Source organism: Pseudophryne corroboree, chromosome 7 (genome assembly GCF_028390025.1).
Source record: "Pseudophryne corroboree isolate aPseCor3 chromosome 7, aPseCor3.hap2, whole genome shotgun sequence".
Lineage (NCBI taxonomy): Eukaryota > Metazoa > Chordata > Amphibia > Anura > Myobatrachidae > Pseudophryne > Pseudophryne corroboree.
In genome coordinates, this window is record NC_086450.1 from 63,371,771 (window position 1) to 63,397,996 (window position 26,226).

The window sequence follows — 26,226 nt, forward strand, 5'->3', positions numbered from 1 at the left end:
AATGCCTTTTTCCTTCAGGATCCGGCGTTCAACCGCCATGCCGTCAAACGCAGTCGCGGTAAGTCTTGGAACAGACAGGGTCCCTGCTGGAGCAGGTCCCTTCTTAGAGGTAGAGGCCACGGGTCCTCTGTGAGCATCTCTTGAAGTTCCGGGTACCAAGTCCTTCTTGGCCAATCCGGAGCCACGAGTATAGTTCTTACTCCTCTCCGTCTTATAATTCTCAGTACCTTGGGTATGAGAGGCAGAGGAGGGAACACATACACTGACTGGTACACCCATGGTGTTACCAGAGCGTCCACAGCTATTGCCTGAGGGTCCCTTGACCTGGCGCAATACCTGTCTAGTTTTTTGTTGAGGCAGGACGCCATCATGTCCACCTTTGGTTTTTCCCAACGGTTCACAATCATGTGGAAGACTTCTGGATGAAGTCCCCACTCTCCCGGGTGGAGGTCGTGCCTGCTGAGGAAGTCTGCTTCCCAGTTGTCCACTCCCGGAATGAACACTGCTGACAGTGCTATCACATGATTTTCCGCCCAGCGAAGAATCCTTGCAGCTTCTGCCATTGCCCTCCGGCTTCTTGTGCCGCCCTGTCTGTTTACGTGGGCGACTGCCGTGATGTTGTCTGACTGGATCAGCACCGGCTGACCTTGAAGCAGAGGTCTTGCTAGGCTTAGAGCATTGTAGATGGCCCTTAGCTCCAGGATATTTATGTGAAGTGATGTCTCCAGGCTTGACCACAAGCCCTGGAAATTTCTTCCCTGTGTGACTGCTCCCCAGCCTCTCAGGCTGGCATCCATGGTCACCAGGACCCAGTCCTGAATGCTGAATCTGCGGCCCTCTAGAAGATGAGCACTCTGCAACCACCACAGGAGAGACACCCTTGTCTTTGGTGACCAGATTATCCGCTGATGCATCTGAAGATGCGACCCGGACCATTTGTCTAGCAGATCCCACTGGAAGGTTCTTGCGTGGAATCTGCCGAATGGGATTGCTTCGTAGGAAGCCACCATTTTTCCCAGGACCCTTGTGCATTGATGCACTGAGACTTGGCCTGGTTTTAGGAGATTTCCGACTAGCTCGGATAACTCCCTGGCTTTCTCCTCCGGGAGAAAAACCTTTTTCTGGACTGTGTCCAGGATCATCCCTAGGAATAGAAGGCGTGACGTCGGGATCAGCTGCGATTTTGGAATATTGAGAATCCAACCGTGCTGCCGCAACACTATCTGAGATAGTGCTACCCCGACTTCCAACTGTTCCCTGGATCTTGCCCTTATCAGGAGATCGTCCAAGTAAGGGATAACTAAAACTCCCTTCCTTCGAAGGAGTATCATAATTTCGGCCATTACCTTGGTAAAGACCCGGGGTGCCGTGGACAAGCCAAACGGCAGCGTCTGAAACTGATAGTGACAATTCTGTACCACAAACCTGAGGTACCCTTGGTGAGAAGGGTAAATTGGGACATGTAGGTAAGCATCTTTGATGTCCAGAGACACCATATAATCCCCTTCTTCCAGGTTTGCAATCACTGCTCTGAGTGACTCCATCTTGAATTTGAACCTCTGTATGTAAGTGTTCAAGGATTTTAGATTTAAAATTGGTCTCACCGAGCCGTCCGGCTTCGGTACCACAAACAGTGTGGAATAATACCCCTTTCCCTGTTGCAGGAGGGGTACCTTGATTATTACCTGCTGGGAATACAGCTTGTGAATGGCTTGCAATACTGCCTCCCTGTCTGAGGGAGACGTCGGTAAAGCAGACTTTAGGAAACGGCGAGGGGGAGATGTCTCGAATTCCAATTTGTACCCCTGAGATACCACCTGAAGGATCCAGGGGTCCACTTGCGAGTGGGCCCACTGCGCGCTGAACTTCTTGAGACGGGCCCCCACCGTGCCTGAGTCCGCTTGTAAAGCCCCAGCGTCATGCTGAGGACTTTGCGGAGGCGGGAGAGGGCTTCTGTTCCTGGGAACTGGCTGTGTGCTGCAGCCTTTTTCCTCTCCCTCTGCCACGGGTCAGAAATGAGGAGCCTTTTGCCCGCTTGCCCTTATGGGGCCGAAAGGACTGCGCCTGATAATACGGCGTCTTCTTATGTTGAGAGGCTACCTGGGGTAAAAATGTGGATTTTCCAGCAGTTGCCGTGGCTACCAGGTCTGATAGACCTACCCCAAATAACTCCTCCCCCTTATAAGGCAATACTTCCATGTGCCTTTTGGAATCCGCATCACCTGACCACTGCTGCGTCCATAACCCTCTTCTTGCAGAAATGGACAGCGCGCTAACTCTTGATGCCAGTCGGCAAATATCCCTCTGCGCATCACGCATATATAAAAATGCATCTTTTAAATGCTCTATAGTCAGTAATATACTGTCCCTATCTAGGGTATCAATATTTTCAGTCAGGGAATCCGACCACGCCACCCCAGCACTGCACATCCAGGCTGAGGCGATTGCCGGTCGCAGTATAACACCCGTGTGAGTGTATATACATTTTAGGATATTCTCCTGCTTTCTGTCGGCAGGTTCCTTTAGGGCGGCCGTATCAGGAGAGGGCAGTGCAACCTGTTTTGACAAGCGTGTGAGCGCTTTATCCACCCTAGGGGGTGTTTCCCAACGTGCCCTATCCTCTGGCGGGAAAGGGTATGATGCCAATAACCTTTTAGGAATTATCAGTTTTTTATCGGGGGAAACCCACGCCTCATCACACACTTCATTTAATTCCTCGGATACAGGAAAAACTACAGGCCGTTTTTTCTCCCCAAACATAATACCCTTTTTAGTGGTACTTGTATTATCAGAAATATGCAAAACATTTTTCATTGCCTCAATCATGTAACGTGTGGCCCTACTGGAAGTTACATTTGTCTCATCATCGTCGACACTGGAGTCAGTATCCGTGTCTGTGTCTGCCATCTGAGGTAACGGGCGTTTTAGAGCCCCTGATGGCGTTTGAGACCCCTGGACAGGCACAAGCTGAGTAGCCGGCTGTCTCATATCGTCAACTGTCTTTCGTAAAGAGCTGACATTGTCACGCAATTCCTTCCATAAGCTCATCCACTCAGGTGTCGACTCCCTAGGGGGTGACAACTCTATTATAGGCAATTGCTCCGCCTCCATCTCATTTTCCTCCTCAAACATGTCGACACAATCGTACCGACACACCGCACACACACAGGGAATGCTCTGATAGAGGACAGGACCCCACTAGCCCTTTGGGGAGACAGAGGGAGAGTATGCCAGCACACACCAGAGCGCTATATATAGACAGGAATACCACTATATAACGTGCTTTTCCCTTTATAGCTGCTGTTATTATCAAAACTGCGCCAAATTAGTGCCCCCCCTCTCTTTTTTACCCTTTCTGTAGTGCAGGACTGCAGGGGAGAGTCAGGGAGACGTCCTTCCAGCGGAGCTGTGATGGAAAATGGCGCCCGTGTGCTGAGGAGATAGGCTCCGCCCCCTTCTCGGCGGCCTTTTCTCCCGCTTTTTGGTGAATTCTGGCAGGGGTTAAAATACATCCATATAGCCCTGGGGGTTATATGTGGTGTATTTTCGCCAGCCAAGGTGTTTTACATTGCTGCTCAGGGCGCCCCCCCCTAGCGCCCTGCACCCTCAGTGACCGGAGTGTGAAGTGTGCCTGAGGAGCAATGGCGCACAGCTGCAGTGCTGTGCGCTACCTTGTTGAAGACTGATGTCTTCTGACGCCGATTTTTCCGGACCTCTTCTTGCTTCTGGCTCTGTAAGGGGGCCGGCGGCGCGGCTCTGGGACCGAGCTCCGAGGCTGGGCCTGTGTTCGGTCCCTCTGGAGCTAATGGTGTCCAGTAGCCTAAGAAGCCCAAGCTGGCTGCAAGCAGGCAGGATCGCTTCTTCTCCCCTTAGTCCCTCGATGCAGTGAGCCTGTTGCCAGCAGGTCTCACTGAAAATAAAAAACCTAAAACTAAACTTTCACTAAGAAGCTCAGGAGAGCCCCTAGTGTGCACCCTTCTCGGCCGGGCACAAAAATCTAACTGAGGCTTGGAGGAGGGTCATAGGGGGAGGAGCCAGTGCACACCAGGTAGTCCTAAAGCTTTACTTTTGTGCCCAGTCTCCTGCGGAGCCGCTATTCCCCATGGTCCTTACGGAGTTCCCAGCATCCACTAGGACGTCAGAGAAATATATATAAACTACGACGATAAGAAAACACATGGTGGCACTCAAGAGAATCTTCTAAAAGTGTAAAATATATTGAGATTGCATATAGGTTATGCTATCTCCATGCTAAGTGAAGTGCCGGGAAAATTGCACATATATATATATATATATATATATATATAAAATCTATGCCAAGGCAACCGGACGCCACCAGCGCTGTGACATCATCCCTGCAGGATGAGATGGGCGCATCCATAACACAGCTCTCGTTCCCAAGAACAAATTTTGCGGGCTTCTTCATTTATTTAAAAGTAAGATGACACTTTTTTTGATGTTTGTTCACCTTGACAAGGGGGCGTTTGAGCCCCGAAATGTCAGCTGTATATGACGACATTTTATTACTAAAGCTTTTAAAAGTCTCTGAGTGCCGTTGTTTGCATCTTTAAGTATTCTCTATTATCCAGAAGGCACCTGAGCAGGAGCAGCACATTTAGGCAGTGGAGTGTAGTGATATTGGAACTATATATACAGTACATCCGTAAAGTTTTCACAGCGCTTCACTTTATTCTTGAATCAATTAAGTTTTCCCTCAAAATTCTACACACAATACCCCATAATGTCAACATGAAAAAAAGTTTTTTTGATATTTTTGCAAGTTTCTAAAAAATAAGAAATCACATGTACGTAAGTATTCACAGCCTTTGCTCAATACTTTGTTGATGCACCTTTGGCAGCAATTACTGCCTCAAGTATTTTTGAATATGATGCCACAAGCTTGGCACACCTATCTTTAAAAAAATTTTTTTTTTTTGATTATCGAATTATTTGATATTTGTTAAATCTGCTACTTTATCACTTAACTACAATGTCTAAATATCCAACATGCTCAGTGATTACTCTTTAGTCTTATACTTACGTTTTTAACTTTCATTTTGCTGCATAGATGGTTAATTTATATCTACAAACCATAATACTGTGTTGGAAAAAAAAATTCTGATCACATGCAACTATGCAGTATTTCTAATAGAGGTTCCTTTTTTTTGTTTTCTAATTTTGTACCCTTAGGGGGCATTATCAAAATCAAATTCTAAATTTGGTTATTTTACCCTCATAGGTAACTTTAAGATACCTGTGTAATTTCACACTAATTTTCAATAGGTCCAGGTAACCCGCCTCTCTCATCCACTGTCTGCTATATCGTTATATGACGGTGGACAGTAGAAGACGGGCCCTGAACCTATACGTTTCCTGTATCCTGCCTTTTTTCAGTACTTTCTTATCCTGATGCCGGTCATAAAATTTCTCTGCAATGCAAAAGTAACAGAGAGACCGTGCACTTTGACGGATAGTAGAAGTACCTCTTCTGGTATGTGCCAATAACCAGACACCCTCTCATTCACAATCTATGTGATATTACTGCCATATCTCACTGGCTACGCCCAATCTCGCCAGATCGAAGCTAAGCAGTGAGGAGCCTGATCAGTACCTAGATGGGAGACTGCTAGGGAATATTAGGTGCAGTAGTAAATACCTCTGTCTCCATGTGAAAAGCAGAAGTGTTGGAGCAACCTTTGACCCTTACCAACTTCACACCTATAATCTCTTTTTTCATTCGTTTGATTCTAGACTAATTCAGAGATTTTTCTTTCACTGTACATGTTGACTAGCAATTTAGCATTAGCAGATTGTCAGATACCAGGTTATATTATCATAATAGGCAATGGTTATTGGACGAAAATTCTTAATCTAGATTGCCATATCGAATGCCTATATGTCGTATGTCGGAAACCTTTTTTCCTGTTATGTTGAAATTGAATTTCTGATATTTTCATCACTGTGTCACTGTCACCGCAAAATATTTATAGAAATTGGAGACTTGATACTCCTATTCATCAATCTTTTCTTATTGTTAAATGAGAATCTCTTTTCAGATTCAAAAATACAAGCAGAGGAAGGTTTAAGATTCTTTACAAACCTTCTTATCAAGCATTATATGTGTGTTTGTGTACCTAATTTTTATACATTCTAATTAAAAGTTAAGTTTTATTTCTTAAGCGTGCCCCAACACAGAGTCTCTCTTTTCTCTCTTTAATATTGATACATGCTATTGACTCTGGGTGCACCACCAACAACAGCAACTCCTTGGATACCGATTTCAGGCATCGCTTATGCACATGCACTGTTGGTCTACAAGGGACAAATTTTATAAGAACCCATTTCAAAGACATTACTTTAATCCTGTGCGGTACCAAACTAACCTTTTCTCACACCTATCTTTGGGTAGTTTCGCCCATTCCTCTTTACAGCACATCTTAAGCTCCATCAGGTTGGATGGTAAGCATCGGTGCACAGCCATTTCCAGATCTCGCCAGGGATGTTCAATCGGATTCAAGTCTGGGCTCTGGCTGGGCCACTCAAGGACATTCACAGAGTTGTCCTGAAGCCACTCCTTTGATATCTTGGCTGTGTGCTTAGGGTGGTTGTCCTGCTGAAAGATGAACCGTCGCCCCAGTCTGAGGTCAAGAGCAGGTTTTCATCCAGGATGTCTCTGTACATTGCTACATTCATCTTTCCGTCTATCCTGACTAGTCTCCCAGTTCCTGCCACTAAAACACATCCCCACAGCATGATGCTGGCACCACCATGCTTCACTGTAGGAATGGTATTGGCCTGGTTTCCTCCAAACAGGACACCTGGCATTCACGCCAAAGAGTTCAATATTTGTCTCATCACACCAGTGAATTTTGTTTCTCATGGTTGGTCTGAGAGTCCTTCAGGTGCATTTTGGCAAACTCCAGGCAGGCTGCCATGTGCTTTTTACTAAGGAGGGGCTTCCATCTGGCCACTCTACCATAGAGGCCTGATTGGTGGATTGCTGCAGAGATGGTTTTCCTTTTGGAAGGTACTCCTCTCTACACAGAGGAATGCTGTAGCTCTGAAAGAGTGACCATCGGGTTCTTGGTCTCCTCCCCGACTAGGGCCCTTCTCTCCCGATCGCTCAGTTTAGATGGCCGGCAAGCTCCAGGAAGCGTCCTGGTGGTTCCGAACTTCTTCTATTTATAGATGATGGAGGCCACTATGCTCATTGGGACCTTCAAAGCAGCAGATATTTTTCTGTACCCTTCCCCAGATTTGTGCCTCGAGACAGTCATGTCTCGGCGGTCTACAGACAATTCCTTTGACTTCATGCTTGGTTTGTGCTCAGACATGCACAGTCAAGTGTGGGACCTTATATAGACAGGTGTGTGCCTTTCCAAATCATGTCCAATCAACTGAATTTATCACAGGTGGATTCCAATTAAGCTGTAGGAACATCTCAAGGATAATCAGTGGAACAGGATGCACCGGAGCTCAATTTTGAGCTTCATGGCAAAGGCTGTGAATACTTATGTACATGTGACTTTTTATTTTTAATAAACTTGCACGTTGCCATTATGGGGTATTGTGTGTAGAATTGTGAGGGAAAAAATGTATTCCATTTTGGAAATAAGGCTGTAACATAACAAAATGTGGAAAAAGAGAAGCGTTGTGACTACTTTCTAGATGCACTGTGTAGCAACACCAACCTAACCTGGATAGCGCGGCTATCCCAACAATAAAATGGGACCGCAACGTCGGTCCAACCAAATACTTACACAGGTAAGCAGGAACGAAGCACTCAGTCGGGCGCCCAGTATCCACTACGGACTAGGAGAAAAGGAATTACCGGGAGGTATTAAATTCCTATTTTCTCTTACGTTCTAGTGGATACTGGGGTCTTTTACTTTAGTACCATGGGAAAGTCCCAAAGCTCCCAAACGGGTGGGAGAGTGCTGAGACCCCTGTAAAACCGCCTGACCAAACTGAAGGTCATCCTTGGCCAAGGTATCGAACCTATAGAATTTAACAAACGTGTTCGAACCAGACCAGGTTGCAGCTCGGCACAATTGGAGGGCCGAGACACCCCAGGCAGCAGCCCAGGAAGAGCCCACCGACCTCGTCAAGAGGGCCTGAATAGACAGCAAAGGCAGAGCCGCCGAAGTATAGGCCTGTTGAATGGTCAACCAGAGCCAACGAGCAATAGATTGCTTAGAGGCTGGCCGACCAATCTTGGAGGCATCATAAAAGGACAAACAGTGAGTCAGATTTCCGATGACGGGCCATCATTTTGACATAAATCTTCAGAGCCAGTCCACATCCAAGGACTCAGGAGCAATGGAAGCATCAGATAACACCGGAACCACAATAGGCCGATTCACATGAAAAGCTGACACCACTTTCGGCAAAAACTGAGGAAAAATCAAAGGGCTCTTCAGAGATACGCCTGGCAGACGCTAAAGCCAATAACATTACCGTCTTCCATGTGGGAAATTTCAACTCCACCCCACATAAGGGTTCAAACCAATCTGATTGGAGAAAAGACAGAACCACATTGGAGGTCCCACGGAGCCGTGGGAGGTACAAAGGGCAGTTGCATATGAAGAACACCCTTCAGAAAAGTCTGTACTTCAGGCAACATGGCAAGCTGTTTCTGGAAGAAAATAGAGAGCGCCGAAATCTGGACTTTGATGGAGCCTAAGCGTAGGCCCATATCCACTCCCGCTTGCAGGAAAAGTAGAAAACGACCAATTCCAAATTCCATTTCTACTTTCACACCAGCAAACATACTTTTTCCAGATACGATGATAATGTTTTGACTTAGCCATCTTCCTGGCCTGGACCATTGTAGAAATAACCCGAGAGGGAAGACCCTTTCTCGCTAGAATCTCCCTCTAAACTTCCAAGCCGTCAAACGTAGCCGCTGTAAGTCTGGATAGACGAACGGACCTTGCTGAAGAAGATTGTCTTGGAATGGCAGAGGCCAGGAATCCTCTAGAGTCATGGCCAGGAGGTCCGAGTACCACGCTCGTCGAGGCCAATCTGGGGCAATTAGAATTGCCAGAACGCTTTCCCTTCTTAGCCTTTTTAGCACCCTTTGGAGCAACGGTAAAGGAGGGAACAGGTACACATACTGGTATGTCCACGGCGCCGTCAGTGCGTCCACTGCTACAGCTTGCGGATCCCTCGTTCTGGAACAGTAACGTCATAACTTCTTGTTGAGACAAGAAGCCATCAGATCTATCTGCGGAGAGCCCCATCAATGAATTAATTGTTGAAACACCTGGGGATGTAGGCCCCATTCCCCCGAATGGAGGTCGTGCCTGCTGAGGAAGTCTACTTCCCAGTTGTCCACTCCTGGAATGAATATGGCTGAGACGGCCCTTGCGTTGGCCTCCGCCCAGAAGGGGATCTTTGGTACTTCTCGCATCGCTGCTCTGCTTCTTGTGGTTTATGTATGCCACCGCCGTGGCGTTGTCCAATTGAACCTGGATCGCCTGACCCTTCAGGAGATGGGAGGCTTGTAGAAGGGCATTGTAAACTGCCCTGAGTTCCAGGATGTTTATCGGTAAAGTCGATTCCTGAACTGACCACAACCCTTGGAAATGGGCTCCTTGGGTTACCGCTCCCCAACCCCGGAGGCAGTGGCAGATCTTGCCACGGGAAAGCAGGACTTTTGCCAGGAGGGCGCCGCACCATGTCAAGATCCGCCACTGTGCAGAGTGCCCCCCCAGCAGTGCCCCCGCGCTGTGCCTCCCCCCGCTGTGAGAAGGGAACCAGACGCTACACGTCTAGTTTCCTTTCGTGGCGCTGGTCCCCCCCGCTGTGAAGGGAATCAGACGCTAAGCGTCTAGTTTCCCTTCATGGAGAGGACCTTTGCTGTGCGGTGCGTGATGACGTCATCGCGCACCGCACAGCATTGTAGCATAGACGCTAGGGGTCATAATTGACCTCTAGTGCCTATGCTGTGCTATGGGGAAGACGTCATGACTGACGTCTCTCCCATAGATCCGAGGAGAAGAGCGGCGCCGGGGGGAGGTCTGCAGGTCTGGAATCAGGAGCGGGGTATAGTAAGTATACTTTGTTTGTTTGTTTTTTTATTTCCTTTCAGCGGCGCTACAAATGGGGGCGTGACTGACCACGCCCCCACATTAAGCCACACCCCTAACTTTTGCCCGGGGCGCCACAAGGGCAAGAACCGGCCCTGCCCGGAGGCTTGCATCCGTTGTCAGTAGAGTCCACAAGTGGATATTGAAACATCTGCCCTCTACCAGGTGAGGAATTTGAAGCCACCGTAATAGAGAAATCCGGGCTTTCGGAGAAAGGGTCACTTCCTGATGCATATGCAGGAGAGTACCCGACCACTTGTCCAGCAGATCCAGTTGAAATGGCCGGACATGAAACCTGCCGTATTGGATTGCCTCATAAGCAGCCACCATCTTGCCCAGTAATCTGATGCAAAGATGTATAGCCACCCTGTGAGGACTGAGTACTGAGCGGACCACAGCCTGGATAGCCGAGGCCTTGTCTATCGGGAGAAACACCTTTTACGATACCATGTCTAGTATCACTCCCAGGAACTGAAGACGCTGGGCCGGTTCCAGGTGAGATTTCTGGAAATTTAAGATCCACCCATGATCCGCGAGTAGGTGAGTAGTCAGATCGATGCTGTGTAGCAAACATTCCCTGGACAAAGCCTTTATCAGGAGATCGTCCAAGTAGGGGATTATGTTTACTCCCATCATTCGCAGTTGGAGCATCATCTGCGCCATGACCTTGGTGAAGACCCACGGAGCTGTGGATAATCCAAAGGATAAGGCCCGAAACTGGAAATGGTCGTCCAATATGGTGAACCTGAGGTAAGCCTGATGAGGGGGCCACATGGGAATGTGAAGGTAAGCGTCCTTGACATCTAGAGACATCAGGAACTCCCCCTCCTCCAGAGCGGACACCACCACCCTCAGGGACTCCATCCTGAATTTGAACTTTCGTAGATACGGGTTGAGAGACTTCAGATTCAAGATGGGCAGCACCGAACCATCTGGTTTGGGAACGACAAAAAGACTGGACTAAAAACCCCTGTTGCGTAACGAAGGAGGCATAGGAACTACCACCCGTCTGCAAAAGTTTTTGAATAGCCTCTTGCAAGGTAACTTTTGCTGCGGGTAAAGCTGGTAAGCCCGACGTGAAAAACCTGTGAGGAGGGAGCGTTTGGAATTCCAGCCGGTATCTATGGGAAATGAGGTCCCTCACCCAAGGATCCCGGCAGGACTCCGCCCACATGTGAGCGAAGTAGTGAAGGAGAGCACCTACCCGAAAGTCGCCTTGTCGCTGGGGCCAACCGTCACGCGGACGGTTTAGCGGCAGGGGATCCGATGGTCTGGTCCAGGGAGACAGCAGGTGCAGGGTTACGGGACTTACCACAAGATCCTCTGGAAGTGGTGGAGACCCCTCGGCCCCTGCCTCTGAACCTTGCCACACGAAAGAACTGCAAAGAGGGTCCGGTGTAAGAACGTCTAGCATGTGGCGCAGCCGACAGCAGATAGGTAGAATTACCCGCCATTGCTTGGGAGATCCATTTATTCAATTAGTCTCCAAACAAGGCATCACCTGTAAAGGGAAGATCTTCTACACCCTTTTTGGAATAAGCGTCCGCCGCCCATTGGCGTAACCACAGAGCTCTGCGCGCTGAGACCACCATTGCAGTAGTGTGGCCATTAATCTTACACAACTCCTTTATAGCCTCGCTCATAAAATTTGCAGCATCCTGTACCCGCAAATGATTGTGGGGAGCTGTGCTGCGCCTGCTGACGTATAAATGGCCTTGAGCGTGGTCTCAATTTTACGGTCAGCAGGTTCCTTCAGGGATACAGCCCCAGGGACAGGCAGTACCAATTTTTTTGAGAGTATGGACACAGACGTATCGACCGACGGGGGTTTTTCCCAGACCTTCCTATCCTCACCTGGAATTTTAAATTTTTTATCAGGGTTTAACCAAGCCTCCCTGGTCAGAGAGTTAAACTCTTTAGACACCGGAAAGGTAGCTGAACTATTGGGTCTTACATTATTAATGTATAACTCCTCATCTGGTTCCGCCACCGGGTCCGGTATGTGAAGGACCTCTCTTAGAGCAAAAATGAGAGCCTCCACCCCAGAGGACAGAGAGCTGTCATCGTCCATATCATCATCATCATCCACATCTGGCTGATCAGAATCGGACCGGAAAACCTGTGGCAATGAGCGTTTAGGAGAAGTCACTAGAGGAGGCTGCGAAGCCATCTTGGAATCTGCTGCCTTAGTCACACAATCGAGTGTTTTAACACCTGTCTCTCTCGTTTAGCTGCAGCTAGTTCAGAATTTACACTGAGAATCATGCACTTAAAGCTATCCAACCAGTCAGGTGCCTGTGAGCTGGGTCCTTGAGTAGACAAGGAACATTGCTCACACATGAGAGACCCCGCTGAAGACGGGGTAGAATTACAAGCAGCACACATAACCAAATCTTCAGACATTATACAGAAAAATACAGCGCAGCCCTTTGCCCTTTGGAGTGACACAGAGGAGCGGACCCAGCACACAGCAGCACAATGTGTGTAAATAAGTGTATGTAATAGAAGTGCAGCGGCTCTACCGCTTGCGTGCTCCCCCCTGTCTAAGACCCCCTGGTACCAGTTCAGACAGTCTGTAACAAAGTGGGTCCCGGAGGAGCAGCGTGCATGCAGCCTTGATGACCCGCAGCAGCATAAAATGGCGCCTTCTCGCCGCTGGTCCCGCTCCGGGAAGCCCCGCCCCTTCCAATAGCGCGCTGTCCCTCACAAAATGATACTGGCCACAAGTGTAAAACACATCAGAAATGTCTGCAACAGTCCACACAAAGTCTTAAGGGCCCCATACACTACAACGATATGTCTGAGACTGAAGTCGGATGTAATTTCCCTTGAACTCCCCCGGGACCTTCCCAGGAGTGATTCCATACGATTTGGTACTTTTGTGCTATTTTTGCATAAGATATATCGCATGCGATTGATGAAGCCGCTATACATCGCATGCAATATATATCGTACGGCATACGATTGTACCATGAGATATATCTGATGGGCTGGATAGAGGGCTACGGGGGCTGGGAGTGTCCTGAGAATGCCAGTCACACTTCCCTGTGATACATCGCATGCAATATATCACATGCACAAAAAAAACACACTTTTTTCATCCAATTCTGATATATCATTAGTGCAGCACCAACGACCTAGGGGATCCTATCCGACAGCCACGGGGACGCGCATCAGATTGGATACGATCTACACATACGATTGTACACAATTTCATACAATATATCAGACGGATATATCGGAATTGTATGAAATCGTGTAAAATCGTACTAGTGTATGGGGCCCTTTAGATGACAGTGAGCACTGCGGGGCAATAGCCTTGAGACAGTTACGTCCGCGGCGGGCACCGCAGCTCCGGGCCCGTGACCGCCGCGTGACATGCCGCCAAACTGCACCAGGGACCCGGTAACCGGGGCCCCGGTGTAACACTCACCGCACGTGGTCTTCGGCATCTGTTAGAGGGTGGCGGCTAGCTGCTGGCGTGGGCACACATACGGACGATGAGTGATCAGCACCTCAGGAGCTCAGTGTCCTGTCAGCTGGGATTACGAACCATTAACCCTTAGGAGTTGGTTCGGTCCCCCCTCTAAGTCCCACGAAGCAGGTAGTCCAGGCATTCCCAACCACGGTCCTCAAGGCACACCAACAGTGCAGGTTTTAGTGATATCCAGGCTGCAGCACAGATGGTTAAATCAAAATAACTGAGGTACTAATTAAGTCACCTGTGCTGCAGCCTGGATATCCCTAAAACCTGCACTGTTAGTGTGCCTTGAGGGCCGTGTTTGGGAATGCCTGAGGTAGTCCGTCTGCCAAGCAGACCTACCTGAAAATAATAAACTAAATTCAAATTTAAAAGAAAAATCGTTGGAGCTCCAGAGAAGTGCACCCGGCACCTTGGGCACATTTTTCTAAACTGAGTCTGGTAGGAGGAGCATAGAGGGAGGAGCCAGCACACACATACACACACTAAAGGTTTTAAAGTGCCAGGATCCAGTGGACCCAATCTATACCCCAATGGTACTAAAGTACAAGACCCCAGTATCCACTAGGACGTAAGAGAAATTGTTTTAATGGTGTATATGTGTCGCTAGAGTATTAATGTGTCAGATTTAAACTATCATTATATTGTATCAATCCGTGAGTGACCATTATAGGAATCTTTTTTTTCTCTTGGATGTTTGCTCCGGTACCAGAAAAACATGTCGCGCTATTAGGGTAAAGACAACAAAGACCATGTTATTACAGTTACATTATTATTATTATTATTATTATTATATATTTTAGTGATTTATTATGTTTGTAGCTGCGTAAAACAGGTCATGTTGAATAGAAATACATTCCTGCAAAATTGTCATTGTATAATAATATCTTTCTCTCTCATTGGTCATTTAAAGTACTGGGAGAGAGGTAAATACTCAGTCGTGGAACAGTGTTTTGGGATGTGTGTGGCTTGGATTGAAGTGTGGGTAGGGAAAGGCTAGAGAAGCATGACAGTAACAGCTGTATAATGCATTTAAAACATTTAGATATTTTTATACACATATGCGGGGAAAAAACATAACTAAAAAAGGAAAAAAAAACTGGGGTTGTATCCAATGGTTAGTTGCAGCAATGACCATGGGAAGGTGTTGGTGGGGGGATGCTACTGCAGTCAGATTTCTGTTCTCTCTTATGGAAGTCCAGAGACTGGACAGGTAGTCAGGATCTCCCAGTATTAGCAGAGACAGTATGTAAGGACTGTAAGTGGATCTCTCACATTATGGTACGTAGTGTGCATAGAGAGATATTCCCTGGTAAGTGTCATGGGGTCCTTATCTCTCCATTACCAAGTGATTCCTGATTGTCACCACTCTCCAAACTCCTGTCTGTGCTATCCATCCACAACTCTGAAGCTCTCTCCCTGCACTCTTCAATTGCTCTGGAGATACTGTCCAGGTTCCAGTGCGAGTTTGTCAGCGCACAGTCCAAGGTGAACGGGCCTTCCCGTGTGCGACGTACTTTGGTGCAGACTGCAGAGGATCGCAGCTCCAGGCCGATCTCATGGACCAACTTGCGGAGGTATTTCTGGGTCTCGTGCATGCACTGAATCTCTGAGGGGAGAATAAAACCTAATAACAGCAGCAGCCTATGGTTACACATAGCACATAGATCATCAATAGCGCTCATACAGGACCCGTCGCCAGAGAAGTGACATTTCTAGACAATTTGTCATTTCTAGATTAGAGGTTGTAAATACAGTGTACACAGTGTAACTGTGTGACAGGTTCACTTTCATCAACATACATCATTAATATGGTGACGGGGGCATCACACTAACAAAATGTATCTATGGAGGAGATTTAATTAAGTGCAAAGTGCAGCTGCACACATGGGGCCTTATTCAGCTTCCATTGGAATAGCGCCACATGACGCAAAGTACGGATGTTCGGTACTTTGTGAACGCGCCGGACCTGTACTACACATGTGCAGAACACATCTTCAACGTTGGACACAGATCAGCAGCAGATTGTCAGTGAGTGACAGTGTGCTGCCCTATGGGGGCGCGACGGCCTGTTTCCTAAACAGCGGTGTGTCGCCGTCGTTGTTGGGGGGAGGACGAGGCCAAGATCTTTGTTTTATCTGCGGCGGCAGGCTTGCGTGATCCCATGGGGCCCTAGGACGCAGCTCGGATCTGTAATGTAGCAGGAGGCGTGACACCCCCTGCTGCATTATTATATTAGAGCTACCGCTGCTGCTTTCATGCAAGTATCCACCAAGCTCCTCCGACCACATCTGTATCAAGCCCACTGCGTGTAATTACGGTAGGAAAACTCCACTTCCTGTATAATCCAGACTATATAAGCACCTCCCAGCTATACAGCTATTTTAAATTATAAAACATATTATATATTTACATAGATGCTGTGTGTATGTAAAAATTCCATGAAAACGACCTGTTTACTTTCTGCAGACTTATAATGACCCTTACCTATAGTGAAATCTGGTGGGGAGAACGCCACACATCGCATTCCAAGTACGAGAGGCGGGGTCATCACCTCAGGGCGGAGCTGGCCCTGTACCGCCATGTCATACGCCTCCTGACTTTTTAGGTCTATATGACTGTGCCTAGGGAAGAAGCAGCCTAGAGATTAGGTTTGTTCTTTAGGACTAATAAACAGTGTTTCTATAAAGCAAATACTTCCCCTAAATATAAGCAACAGATTATCCGAATGCTGTTACATCTAAAAGACAAAACTATTTCATATACACCTGATGCAAGTAACACAGAGGCGTTCAAGTATTCGTGTATAGAAGATAGGTAAAATAAAGTGCGCAAGAAAGCAGCTCCTAGGACCAATATGGAAAAAGTGTCGCCTTACACTTGAGCAAATCTAAACTATTCACAAAACCCCAGAAAGTTCCCTGGGCACTTATATGCAAAATAGAAAACAAAAAAACAGAAAAAAATATATATAGCGTAATGTATTACAATTATTGTTAAAGATGAGAAGTAGATGAGACCAAATGAGCCTCGTACTACAAGTTCCAGTCTACTGTTTAGGTAGACTAAAAGCGTATATACAGGAAGCGGGCACCCCCGATGTCACTGCCACCTATGAAACGCCTCCTGTTGTGTGCTCTTCTCCTTAATGAAGTAATTTATATATATATATATATATATATATATATATATATATATATATATATATATACACACACACACACACACACACACACACATATATATATATAAAAGAACGGAAAGCTTTCCATAGCATAATACCGTTTATTCACACATTATAAAAATGGTTTCTACAATGCCCGCTTTCTGTATATACGCTTTTAGTCTACCTAGACAGCAGACTGGAACTAATGGTACGAGGCTAGTTCAAGTATTCGTCAGAAACTCTGTATTTTATGGCGTAAGACATGTATCCGTGCACACTGCAGGAATCCCTAGATAGTGAAGTGAACACCTGCTTGCTATTGGTAGTACATACGATTTACATATAAAGTGTATATATTGTACACCTACTTGCTATCCGTACTACACACAAATTACATATATTAATGTCATCTTTACATAAGATACATATAAAAAAAAAATGCAGATATAAACAATTGTTAAGCTGAATGTAAAGCCTGATCTGGTGTATGAACCTACATTAGCAAAGCCTTTTGGTTGCTCCCCTGAATCATTGCCAGAACCCGCTCAAACTTGTCTCTTGTGATATGATCTGTGGAGAGAATACAGAGTCAGTGCTTGTTCCAATGTTTCTATATGCCATACGGTAAAACACCAAGCCATGCACGCCAGGTCTATAAGCATCACAGACCATGATGTAGCCATCCACAGCTCAGCAAATGGTGCAACCTACAGAACACACACAGCTCACTGTGGTAGGTTAGTTTGGGTGCCACCCTTCTCCTCCCCCTCCTTATTCCCATTCCATTTTGTTCTGTCTATATAACCCTACCGGAGAACAATGGATACTAGTTGGATAAAGGTGGCCCTCTGAGTTTCTATGCTGTTTTACAATTGTCTTGTATAGGATTGCCTATTGAGGCCTCTGTACACCATTTCTGTGATATGCTGATGCTTTCCTTTTGTGTTTCTTTGGCATTTAAAATAAAGATAGCAAAAAAAAAAAAACCCCACGCCTGTAAACACGTCATGTTATCACCATTGATTCTGAAGGTGTCACACTGCAGAAACCTGGACAAAACAAAGGTTAAAACAAAGGTTAAAACAAAGTGTAGGGTGGGCTGTGCTCATAATGCAGATTACAATTTATTGTCAAAAGGACAGAGCTGGGACAAGGAGAGTGTGACTCAGTACACATTATTAGAGTGCAGGGAGCACCGGTATGAGAAGGCTAAGCTTTAGTAAAGGTGTGGGCCTTCAGTAAGCTTTGCATGATTTGAAGGAGTAAAGTCTGATTAGGCAGGGTAGGGAATTCCATAAGCAGATAGTTGCACGGGAGACATCTTGTAGCCAGGAGTGAGTGGTGGCTAACAGGACGTGATCATCCCCTCCAGTACCTGTAGGTCATCATCCTCAGTAGCAATAGATCCCTCACGTGCATTACCCCCACTCCCATGTCCATTGGTCCTCAATGAAGAATTACCACCTCCACCCCAGGGGCAGCAAATTCACTACTGCAGTTGGCCTTTGTCTAGGTTTTTGTTTTTGTTTGAAAAATAAGATTTTAAACATACCGGTAAATCTTTTTCTCCTAGTCCGTAGAGGATGCTGGGGACTCCGTAAGGACCATGGGGTATAGACGGGCTCCGCAGGAGACATGGGCACCTAAAAGAACTTTCTAGTATGGTGTGCACTGGCTCCTCCCTCTATGCCCCTCCTCCAGACCTCAGTTAGAGAACTGTGCCCAGAGGAGATGGACAATACGAGGAAAGGATTTTGTTAATCTAAGGGCAAGATTCATACCAGCCCACACCAATCATACCATATAACCTGGAATACACATAACCAGTTAACAGTATGAACAAACAACAGTACCGGTCCAAGACCGATTCTAACTGTAACATAACCCTTATGTAAGCAATAACTATATACAAGTCTTGCAGATTTTCCGCACTGGGACGGGCGCCCAGCATCCTCTACGGACTAGGAGAAAAAGATTTACCGGTAGGTTTAAAATCTTATTTTCTCTTACATCCTAGAGGATGCTGGGGACTCCGTAAGGACCATGGGGTTTATACCAAAGCTCCCAATCGGGCTGGAGAGTGCGGATGACTCTGCAGCACCGACTGAGCAAATGCTAGGTCCTCATCAGCCAGGGTCTCAAACTTGTAGAATTTTGCAAAAGTGTTTGACCCCGACCAAGTTGCTGCTCGGCAAAGCTGTAATGCCGAGACGCCCCGGGCAGCCGCCCAAGAAGAGCCCACCTTCCTAGTGGAATGGGCCTTTTCTGAATGCGGTAACGGCAATCCAGCCGTAACATAAGCCTGCTGAATCGTGTTATAGATCCAGCGAGCAATAGTCTGCTTCGAAGCAGGTGCGCCAATCATGTTGGCAGCATACAGGACAAACAATGCATCTGTTTTCCTAATTCTAGCCGTCCTGGCTACATAAATCTTTAAGGCCCTGACTATATCCAGGGACATGGAATCCTCAAAGTCACTCGTAGCCACAGGCACCACAATAGGTTGGTTCATATGAAATGAAGACACCACCTTAGGTAAAAATTGAGGACGAGTCCTCAATTCCGCTCTATCTACGTGAAAAATCGAGTAAGGGCTCTTGTAAGACAAGGCCGCCAATTCTGACACACGCCTCGCAGATGCCAAGGCCAACAACATGACCACCTTCCAGGTGAGAAATTTCAACTCCACCGTTTTACAGGGTTCAAACCAGTGTGATTTACGGAACTGCAACACCATGTTCAGGTCCCATGGTGCCACTGGGGGCACAAAAGGAGGCTGGATGTGTAGTACTCCTTTTACAAAAGTCTGGACTTCTGGAAGAGAAGCCAATTCCTTCTGAAAGAATATTGACAAGGCCGAAATCTGTACTTTAACAGAGCCTAACTTTAGGCCCATATCCACTCCTGTCTGTAGGAAGTGGAGAAAACGACCCAGATGGAAATCTTCCGTAGGAGCATTCTTGGTTTCACACCAAGAGACATATTTCCGCCAGATACGGTGATAATGTTTCGCAGTCACCTCCTTCCTAGCCTTTATTAGAGAAGGTATGACCTTCTCCAGAATACCCTTCTCCGCTAGGATCCGGCGTTCAACCGCCATGCCGTAAAACGTAACCGCGGTAAGTCTTTGAACATGCAGGGCCCCTGCTGTAACAGGTCTTCCCTTAGAGGAAGAGGCCAGGGATCTTCCGTGAGCATCTCCTGAAGATCTGAGTACCAGGCCCTTCGAGGCCAGTCTGGAACAATGAGTATTGTTTGTACTCTTTTTCGATTTATGATCCTCAACACTTTTGTGATGAGAGGAAGAGGAGGAAACACGTAGACCGACTGGAATACCCATGGTGTTACCAGAGCGTCTACTGCTATTGCCTGAGGGTCCCGGGACCTGGCACAATACTTCCGAAGCTTCTTGTTGAGGCGTGACGCCATCATGTCTATTTGAGGAACTCCCCAGAGATCCATTATTTCTGCAAAGACTTCTTGATGAAGTCCCCACTCTCCTGGATGGAGATCGTGTCTGCTGAGGAAGTCTGCTTCCCAGTTGTCCACTCCCGGAATGAAGACAGCTGACAGAGCGCTTACGTGATTTTCCGCCCAGCGAAGAATCCTGGTGGCTTCCGCCATCGCGACTCTGCTTCTTGTCCCGCCTTGGCGGTTCACATGAGCTACTGCTGTGACATTGTCTGATTGAATCAGAACCGGTAGGTTGCGAAGAAGAATCTCCGCTTGTCGAAGGCAGTTGTATATGGCCCTTAGCTCCAACACGTTGATGTGTAGACAGGACTCCTTGTCTGACCATAGTCCCTGAAAATTTCTTTCTTGGGTGACTGCTCCCCATCCTCGGAGGCTCGCGTCCGTGGTTACCAGGATCCAGTCCTGAATGCCGAACCTGCGACCCTCTAGAAGGTGAGCACTTTGCAGCCACCATAGAAGAGACACCCTGGCCCTGGGGGACACTGTTATTTTTTTATGTAATTGTAGATGGGACCCGGACCATTTGTCCAGAAGATCCCATTGAAACGTCCTTGCATGGAACCTGCCGAAGGGAATGGCCTCGTAAGTTGCCACCATTTTCCCCAGAACCCGAGTGCATTGATGAGCTGACACTTTTTTCGGCTTCAGTAGTTCTCGGACCATGTTCTGGGGGTCCTGGACTTTTTCCAACGGGAGGAAAACTTTCTTTTGCTCCGTGTCCAGTATCATGCCAAGGAAGGCTAGTCGAGTTGTCGGAACCAACTGTGACTTTGGTAGATTGAGAATCCACCCATGTTGCTGAAGCACTCTCTGAGAGAGTGACACGTTCTCCAGTAATTGCTCTCTTGATCTCGCTTTTATCAGGAGATCGTCCAAGTATGGGATAATTGTGACTCCTCGCTTGCGCAGGATCACCATCATTTCCGCCATTATCTTGGTGAAAATCCTCGGGGTCGTGGACAGCCCAAACGGCAATGTCTGAAATTGGTAATGACAATCGTGTACCGCGAATCTCAGGTACTCCTGATGAGAGGGATATATGGGGATATGAAGGTAAGCATCCTTTATGTCCAGTGACACCATAAAATCCCCCCCCCCTTCCAGGCAGGCTATCACCGCTCGGAGCGATTCCATCTTGAATTTGAATCTTTTCAGCTACAGGTTTAGGGATTTTAGGTTTAAAATGAGCCTGACCGAACCATCCGGCTTCGGGACCACAAATAGGGTTGTCAACAGCGAGTGATTATCAGGGTTCCCCTGAGCCAACAGGGAAAAGGGTATTCCCTTTTCCCTGTTGGCTCAGGGGAACCCTGATAATCACTCGCTGTTGACACAGCGTTTGAATTGCAGCTAGCACTACTTCCCGCTCTGGAGTAGAAGCTGGTAAGGCCGACTTGAAAAATCGGCGTGGGGGCACCTCTTCGAATTCCAGCTTGTAGCTCTGGGAGACTATTTCTATCACCCAAGGGTCCACGTCTGACTGAACCCAGACTTGGCTGAATAGTCAAAGGCGTGTCCCCACCTGAGCGGACTCCCGCAGGGGAGCCCCAGCGTCATGCGGTGGACTTAGCGGAAGCCGGGGAGGACTTCTGCTCTTGGGAACCAGCCGCAGCAGGTGTCCTCCTGCCTCTACCCTTACCTCTGGCGAGGAAAGAGGAGCCCCGACCTCTTCTGGATCTATGTGACCGAAAGGACTGCATCTGATATTGTGGGGGTTTCTTTTGCTGTTGGGGAACAAAAGGTAAAAAGGTCGACTTATCCGCGGTAGCTGTAGTGATCAGGTCCGCGAGGCCGTCCCCAAACAATACATCACCTTTGTAAGGCAAAACCTCCATATGCCTTTTTGAGTCTGCATCCCACGTCCATTGGCGGATCCACAAGGCTCTTCTTGCCGAAATAGCCATAGCATTGGCTCTTGAACCCAGTAAACCAATGTCTCTTTGAGCGTCCCTCATATATAAGACTGCGTCCTTAATATGAGCTAATGTTAACAAAATTGTATCCCTATCTAGGGTATCAAGGTCAGCTGACAGTGTATCTGTCCAAGCTGCTACTGCACTACATACCCATGCCGACGCAATTGCCGGTCTAAGCAAAGTACCAGTATGAGTGTAGATAGACTTTAGTGTAGTCTCTTGCCTGCGGTCCGCAGGATCCTTGAGGGCCGCTGTGTCAGGGGACGGTAGCGCCACCTTCTTGGAAAGGCGTGTTAAGGCTTTGTCCACTGTGGGAGAGGATTCCCAACGTACCCTGTCCTGTGTAGGGAAAGGGTACGCCATAAGAACCCTTTTGGGAATCTGCAGTTTCTTCTCTGGAGTTTCCCAAGCTTTTTCACATAACTCATTAATTTCATGGGAAGGAGGAAAGTTTATAACCTGTTTCTTTCCCTTAAACATGTGTATCCTCGTGTCGGGCACCGAGGGCTCATCAATGATATGTAACACATCTTTAATTGCAATAATCATGCACTGAATACTTTTTGTCACCCTGGGGTGCAACTTTGCTTCATCATAGTCGACAATGGAATCAGAGTTCGTGTCGGTATCTGTGTCCCTTATTTGTGAGAAGGGACGTTTCTGAGACCCCGACGGGTCCTGTGAGTCGGTACAATCTGTAGATTGATTACCTGCCGACGCTCTGGACTCTGCTTTGTCCAGTCTTTTATGCAGTGAAGCTACACTAGCATTTAACATATGCCACATATCCATCCAATCCTGAGTCGGCACCGCCGACTGAGACACACCACTCATCTGTTCCACCTCCTCTTTGGATAAGCCTTCCGTTTCAGACATGCCGACACACGTACCGACACCCCACACACACTGGGATATAACTATTAGGGGACAATTCCCTAAAGAAGGCCCTTTGGAGAGACAGAGAGAGAGTATGCCAGCACACACCAGCGCCAACTGACCCAGGGAAAAAAAACCCAGATAGCGCTTTTACATATAAATGTATACAGATTTCCCCACTCACTGCGCCTTAAATATGTGCCCCCCTCTCTTATTTTCAGCCCTCTGATGCTCAGCAGGGGAGAGTCCGGGGAGCCAGCGTTCTCTGCAGCCTCTGTGGAGAAAATGGCGCTGGTTAGTGCTGAGGGATCAAGCTCCGCCCCCTCGCACGGCAAGCTTCGGTCCCGCTCGAGATTTTGAAAAAAAAATGGCAGGGATTCGTAGTTTACTGTCCCGCAGCCTAACTACATGCTTCTTGCCAAAAAATGAGGTTTATTACTGCCCAGGGAGCCCCCCCCTGCGCCCTGCACCCATCAGTGCAATGTGTGTAAATGTGGGAGCAATGGCGCGCAGCTACCTGCTGCGCGCTTACCTCATGAAGATCTGAAGTCTTCTGCCGCCTGACGTCTTCTTATGATCTGTCATACTCACCCGGCTTCTTTTTTCCGGCATCTGTGAGAAGGATGGCGGCGCGGCTCCGGGACGAACCCCAGGGTGAGACCTGTGTTCCGACTCCCTCTGGAGCTAATGGTGTCCAGTAGCCTAAGAAGCAGAGCCCTTAACTCTTAAGAAGTAGGTCTGCTTCTCTCCCCTCAGTCCCACGATGCAGGGAGTCTGTTGCCAGCAGAGCTCCCTGAAAATAAAAAACCTAACAAAATTATTTTTACAGAAAACTCAGGAGAGCTCACTGTAATGCACCCTATCTCCTCTGGGCACAAGATCTAACTGAGGTCTGGAGGAGGGGCATAGAGGGAGGAGCCAGTGCACACCATACTAGAAAGTTCTTTTAGGTGCACATGTCTCCTGTGGAGCCCGTCTATACCCCATGGTCCTTACGGAGTCCCCAGCATCCTCTAGGACGTAAGAGAAATATATTTATTGAGTTTTCACAATAAAGCAAAGAAAGATACAAACATTTGTGCAGTGTCAGAAAAGGGATAAGGGAAACATCCAAGCAAAACAGTAGGGAGATATAAACATAACATGCTGTCCCGTACTAGAGAAAATACAATATAATGGACAGAAGGATCCCGTATTAGAGTAGGCTTATGGTAAGAATGGTAAAGAACAAAGCCAAGATTTCGACCTTCAGTTAAGTAACGTAATGGACCGGCACAAATGGCATATAAAATATAACAGTAAAATAGAGAATACAAACAAAGAAGGAGCAAGAGGGACGAATCTGGAAAAGGAAGGGAGGGAGGGACACAGGGTACGAAGTTAGTGTCTGCAAAAGACATAAAAAAACTTTTTTTGTGACGGGCATACGACAGAATGAGAACAAAAAATATAACAGGACTCACGATACATGTATGTAGACAAGCATTAAAAGGTTAAACAAATATGGTCAAGGGTCATTGGCAATGCGACGCAATAAGAGCCATTTTGTTGAATCAAATAAAGATAATAATAATAATAATTTTATTTATATAGCGCTCTTTCTCCAATAGGACTCAATGCGCTTAACAGATACATAGCATAATATAGTACAGAAAATAATGAAGTACATTTTCATAAAATACAGAAGCATGAAGATACTAAAAGGGACATTATGGAAATGCTTGAGTAAACAGAAAAGTCTTGAGTCTACATTTGAAGGATTCTATAGTTGGGGCCTCTCGCACTGTGCGGGGAAGTGAGTTCCATAGAGTCGGAGCCGCATGACTAAAAGCTCGACCCCCAGATGAATTACGGTAGATTCTAGGTACTGCTAAAAGTCCTTCATCTACAGATCGCAGTAATCGAGTGGGGCAGTATGGGGTCAGAAGCTGTTTCAGGTACCTTGGTCATGTAATGCTTTGAAACTCAGTATTCCAATCTTGAAGATGATTCGCCATCGTACAGGCAGCCAGTGAAGGGAGTAGAGGATGGGTGTTATGTGGCTAGAACGGGGCTGGTTGGTTAATAGCCTGGCAGCTGTGTTTTGCACCAGCTGTAAGCGCTGCAATTCTTTTGCTGGTAGACCAAGGTAGAGGGCATTACAGTAGTCTAATCGAGATGATACAAATGCATGTATGACTTTTGGCATATCATCTGAGGGAATTAAGTGCTTGATTCTGGCTATGTTCCTCAGGTGAAAGAATGAGGATTTGATTGTGGCTGATATCTGATGTTTAAGTGTCAAGCCACCATCCAGGACAACGCCAAGATTCCGCACACGATCACTGGTCTGTAATTCTGAATCCCCGAGTGTAAGTCCAGTTGGTTGGCTATGCTGCAGTCTTGTCCTTTGATGTTGCGGTCGTATCATAAGGACCTCTGTTTTGTCCGGGTTCAGTCGCAGCCAACTGGCGCTCATCCACTCCTGTAGTTCAGCTAGACAGCCATTTAGGGTTGCTATTGGGTTATCAATGCCCGGAGCAAAGGACAAGTACAGTTGTGTATCATCTGCATAGCAGTGGTAGACCAGGCCATGGCGCCTGATTATTTCACCCAATGGGAGCATGTATACTGCAAAAAGCATGGGGGATAGTATAGAACCTTGTGGGACACCACATGGCAATGGCACTGGTGGTGATGAGTATAATCCAGATGATACTCTCTGTGACCTGCCTGTGAGAAATGATTTGAACCAGTTTAGGACTGTGCCATCCAGACCACAGAAATGTATCAGTCGCTCAAACAGAAGCCCATGGTCCACGGTATCAAATGCTGCCGAGAGATCCAGAAGGATTAATATTGAACAGTCACCTCTGTCTTTTGCCATCAGAAGATCATTTAACACACACACCAGGGCTGTTTCAGTGCTATGTCTTCTCCTGAATCCTGATTGAAATGGATCATAAATATCATGGGTTGTCAGGCGGGTTTCCAGTTGATTTGCAACGACTTTCTCAATAACCTTTCCTAGGAAAGGAAGGTTTGATACCGGTCTGTAGTTGGTCATGCAGTCGGGATCTAAATTAGGTTTTTTAAGAAGCGGTCTAACAATTGCTTCCTTTAGGGGTCCAGGAAAAGTGCCTGTCTGCAAAGAGCATTGAACAATTTTTGTAAAGACAGGACCAATTATATCCATACAACCTATTAGAAGCTTGGTTGAGGCTGGGTCCAGATCACAGGTGG

General features: G+C 47.1%; 1 protein-coding gene across 4 annotated transcripts in view; it reads right to left on the bottom strand.

The window, feature by feature from the left end:
• Positions 1-14,599: 14,599 nt before the first annotated feature.
• Positions 14,600-26,226, bottom strand: part of TRUB2 (TruB pseudouridine synthase family member 2) — a 114,011-nt gene continuing 102,384 nt past the window's right edge. For all 4 annotated transcript variants that reach the window (XM_063933236.1, XM_063933233.1, XM_063933234.1 and 1 more), the window contains exons 7-9: positions 17,236-17,308; positions 16,060-16,196; positions 14,600-15,181 (exon numbers count right to left, since the gene is read on the bottom strand). In XM_063933236.1, coding sequence (XP_063789306.1) covers positions 14,892-15,181; positions 16,060-16,196; positions 17,236-17,308 — 500 coding nt within the window. In that variant the 3' untranslated portion in view covers positions 14,600-14,891. The remainder of the gene's footprint in view (positions 15,182-16,059; positions 16,197-17,235; positions 17,309-26,226) is intronic.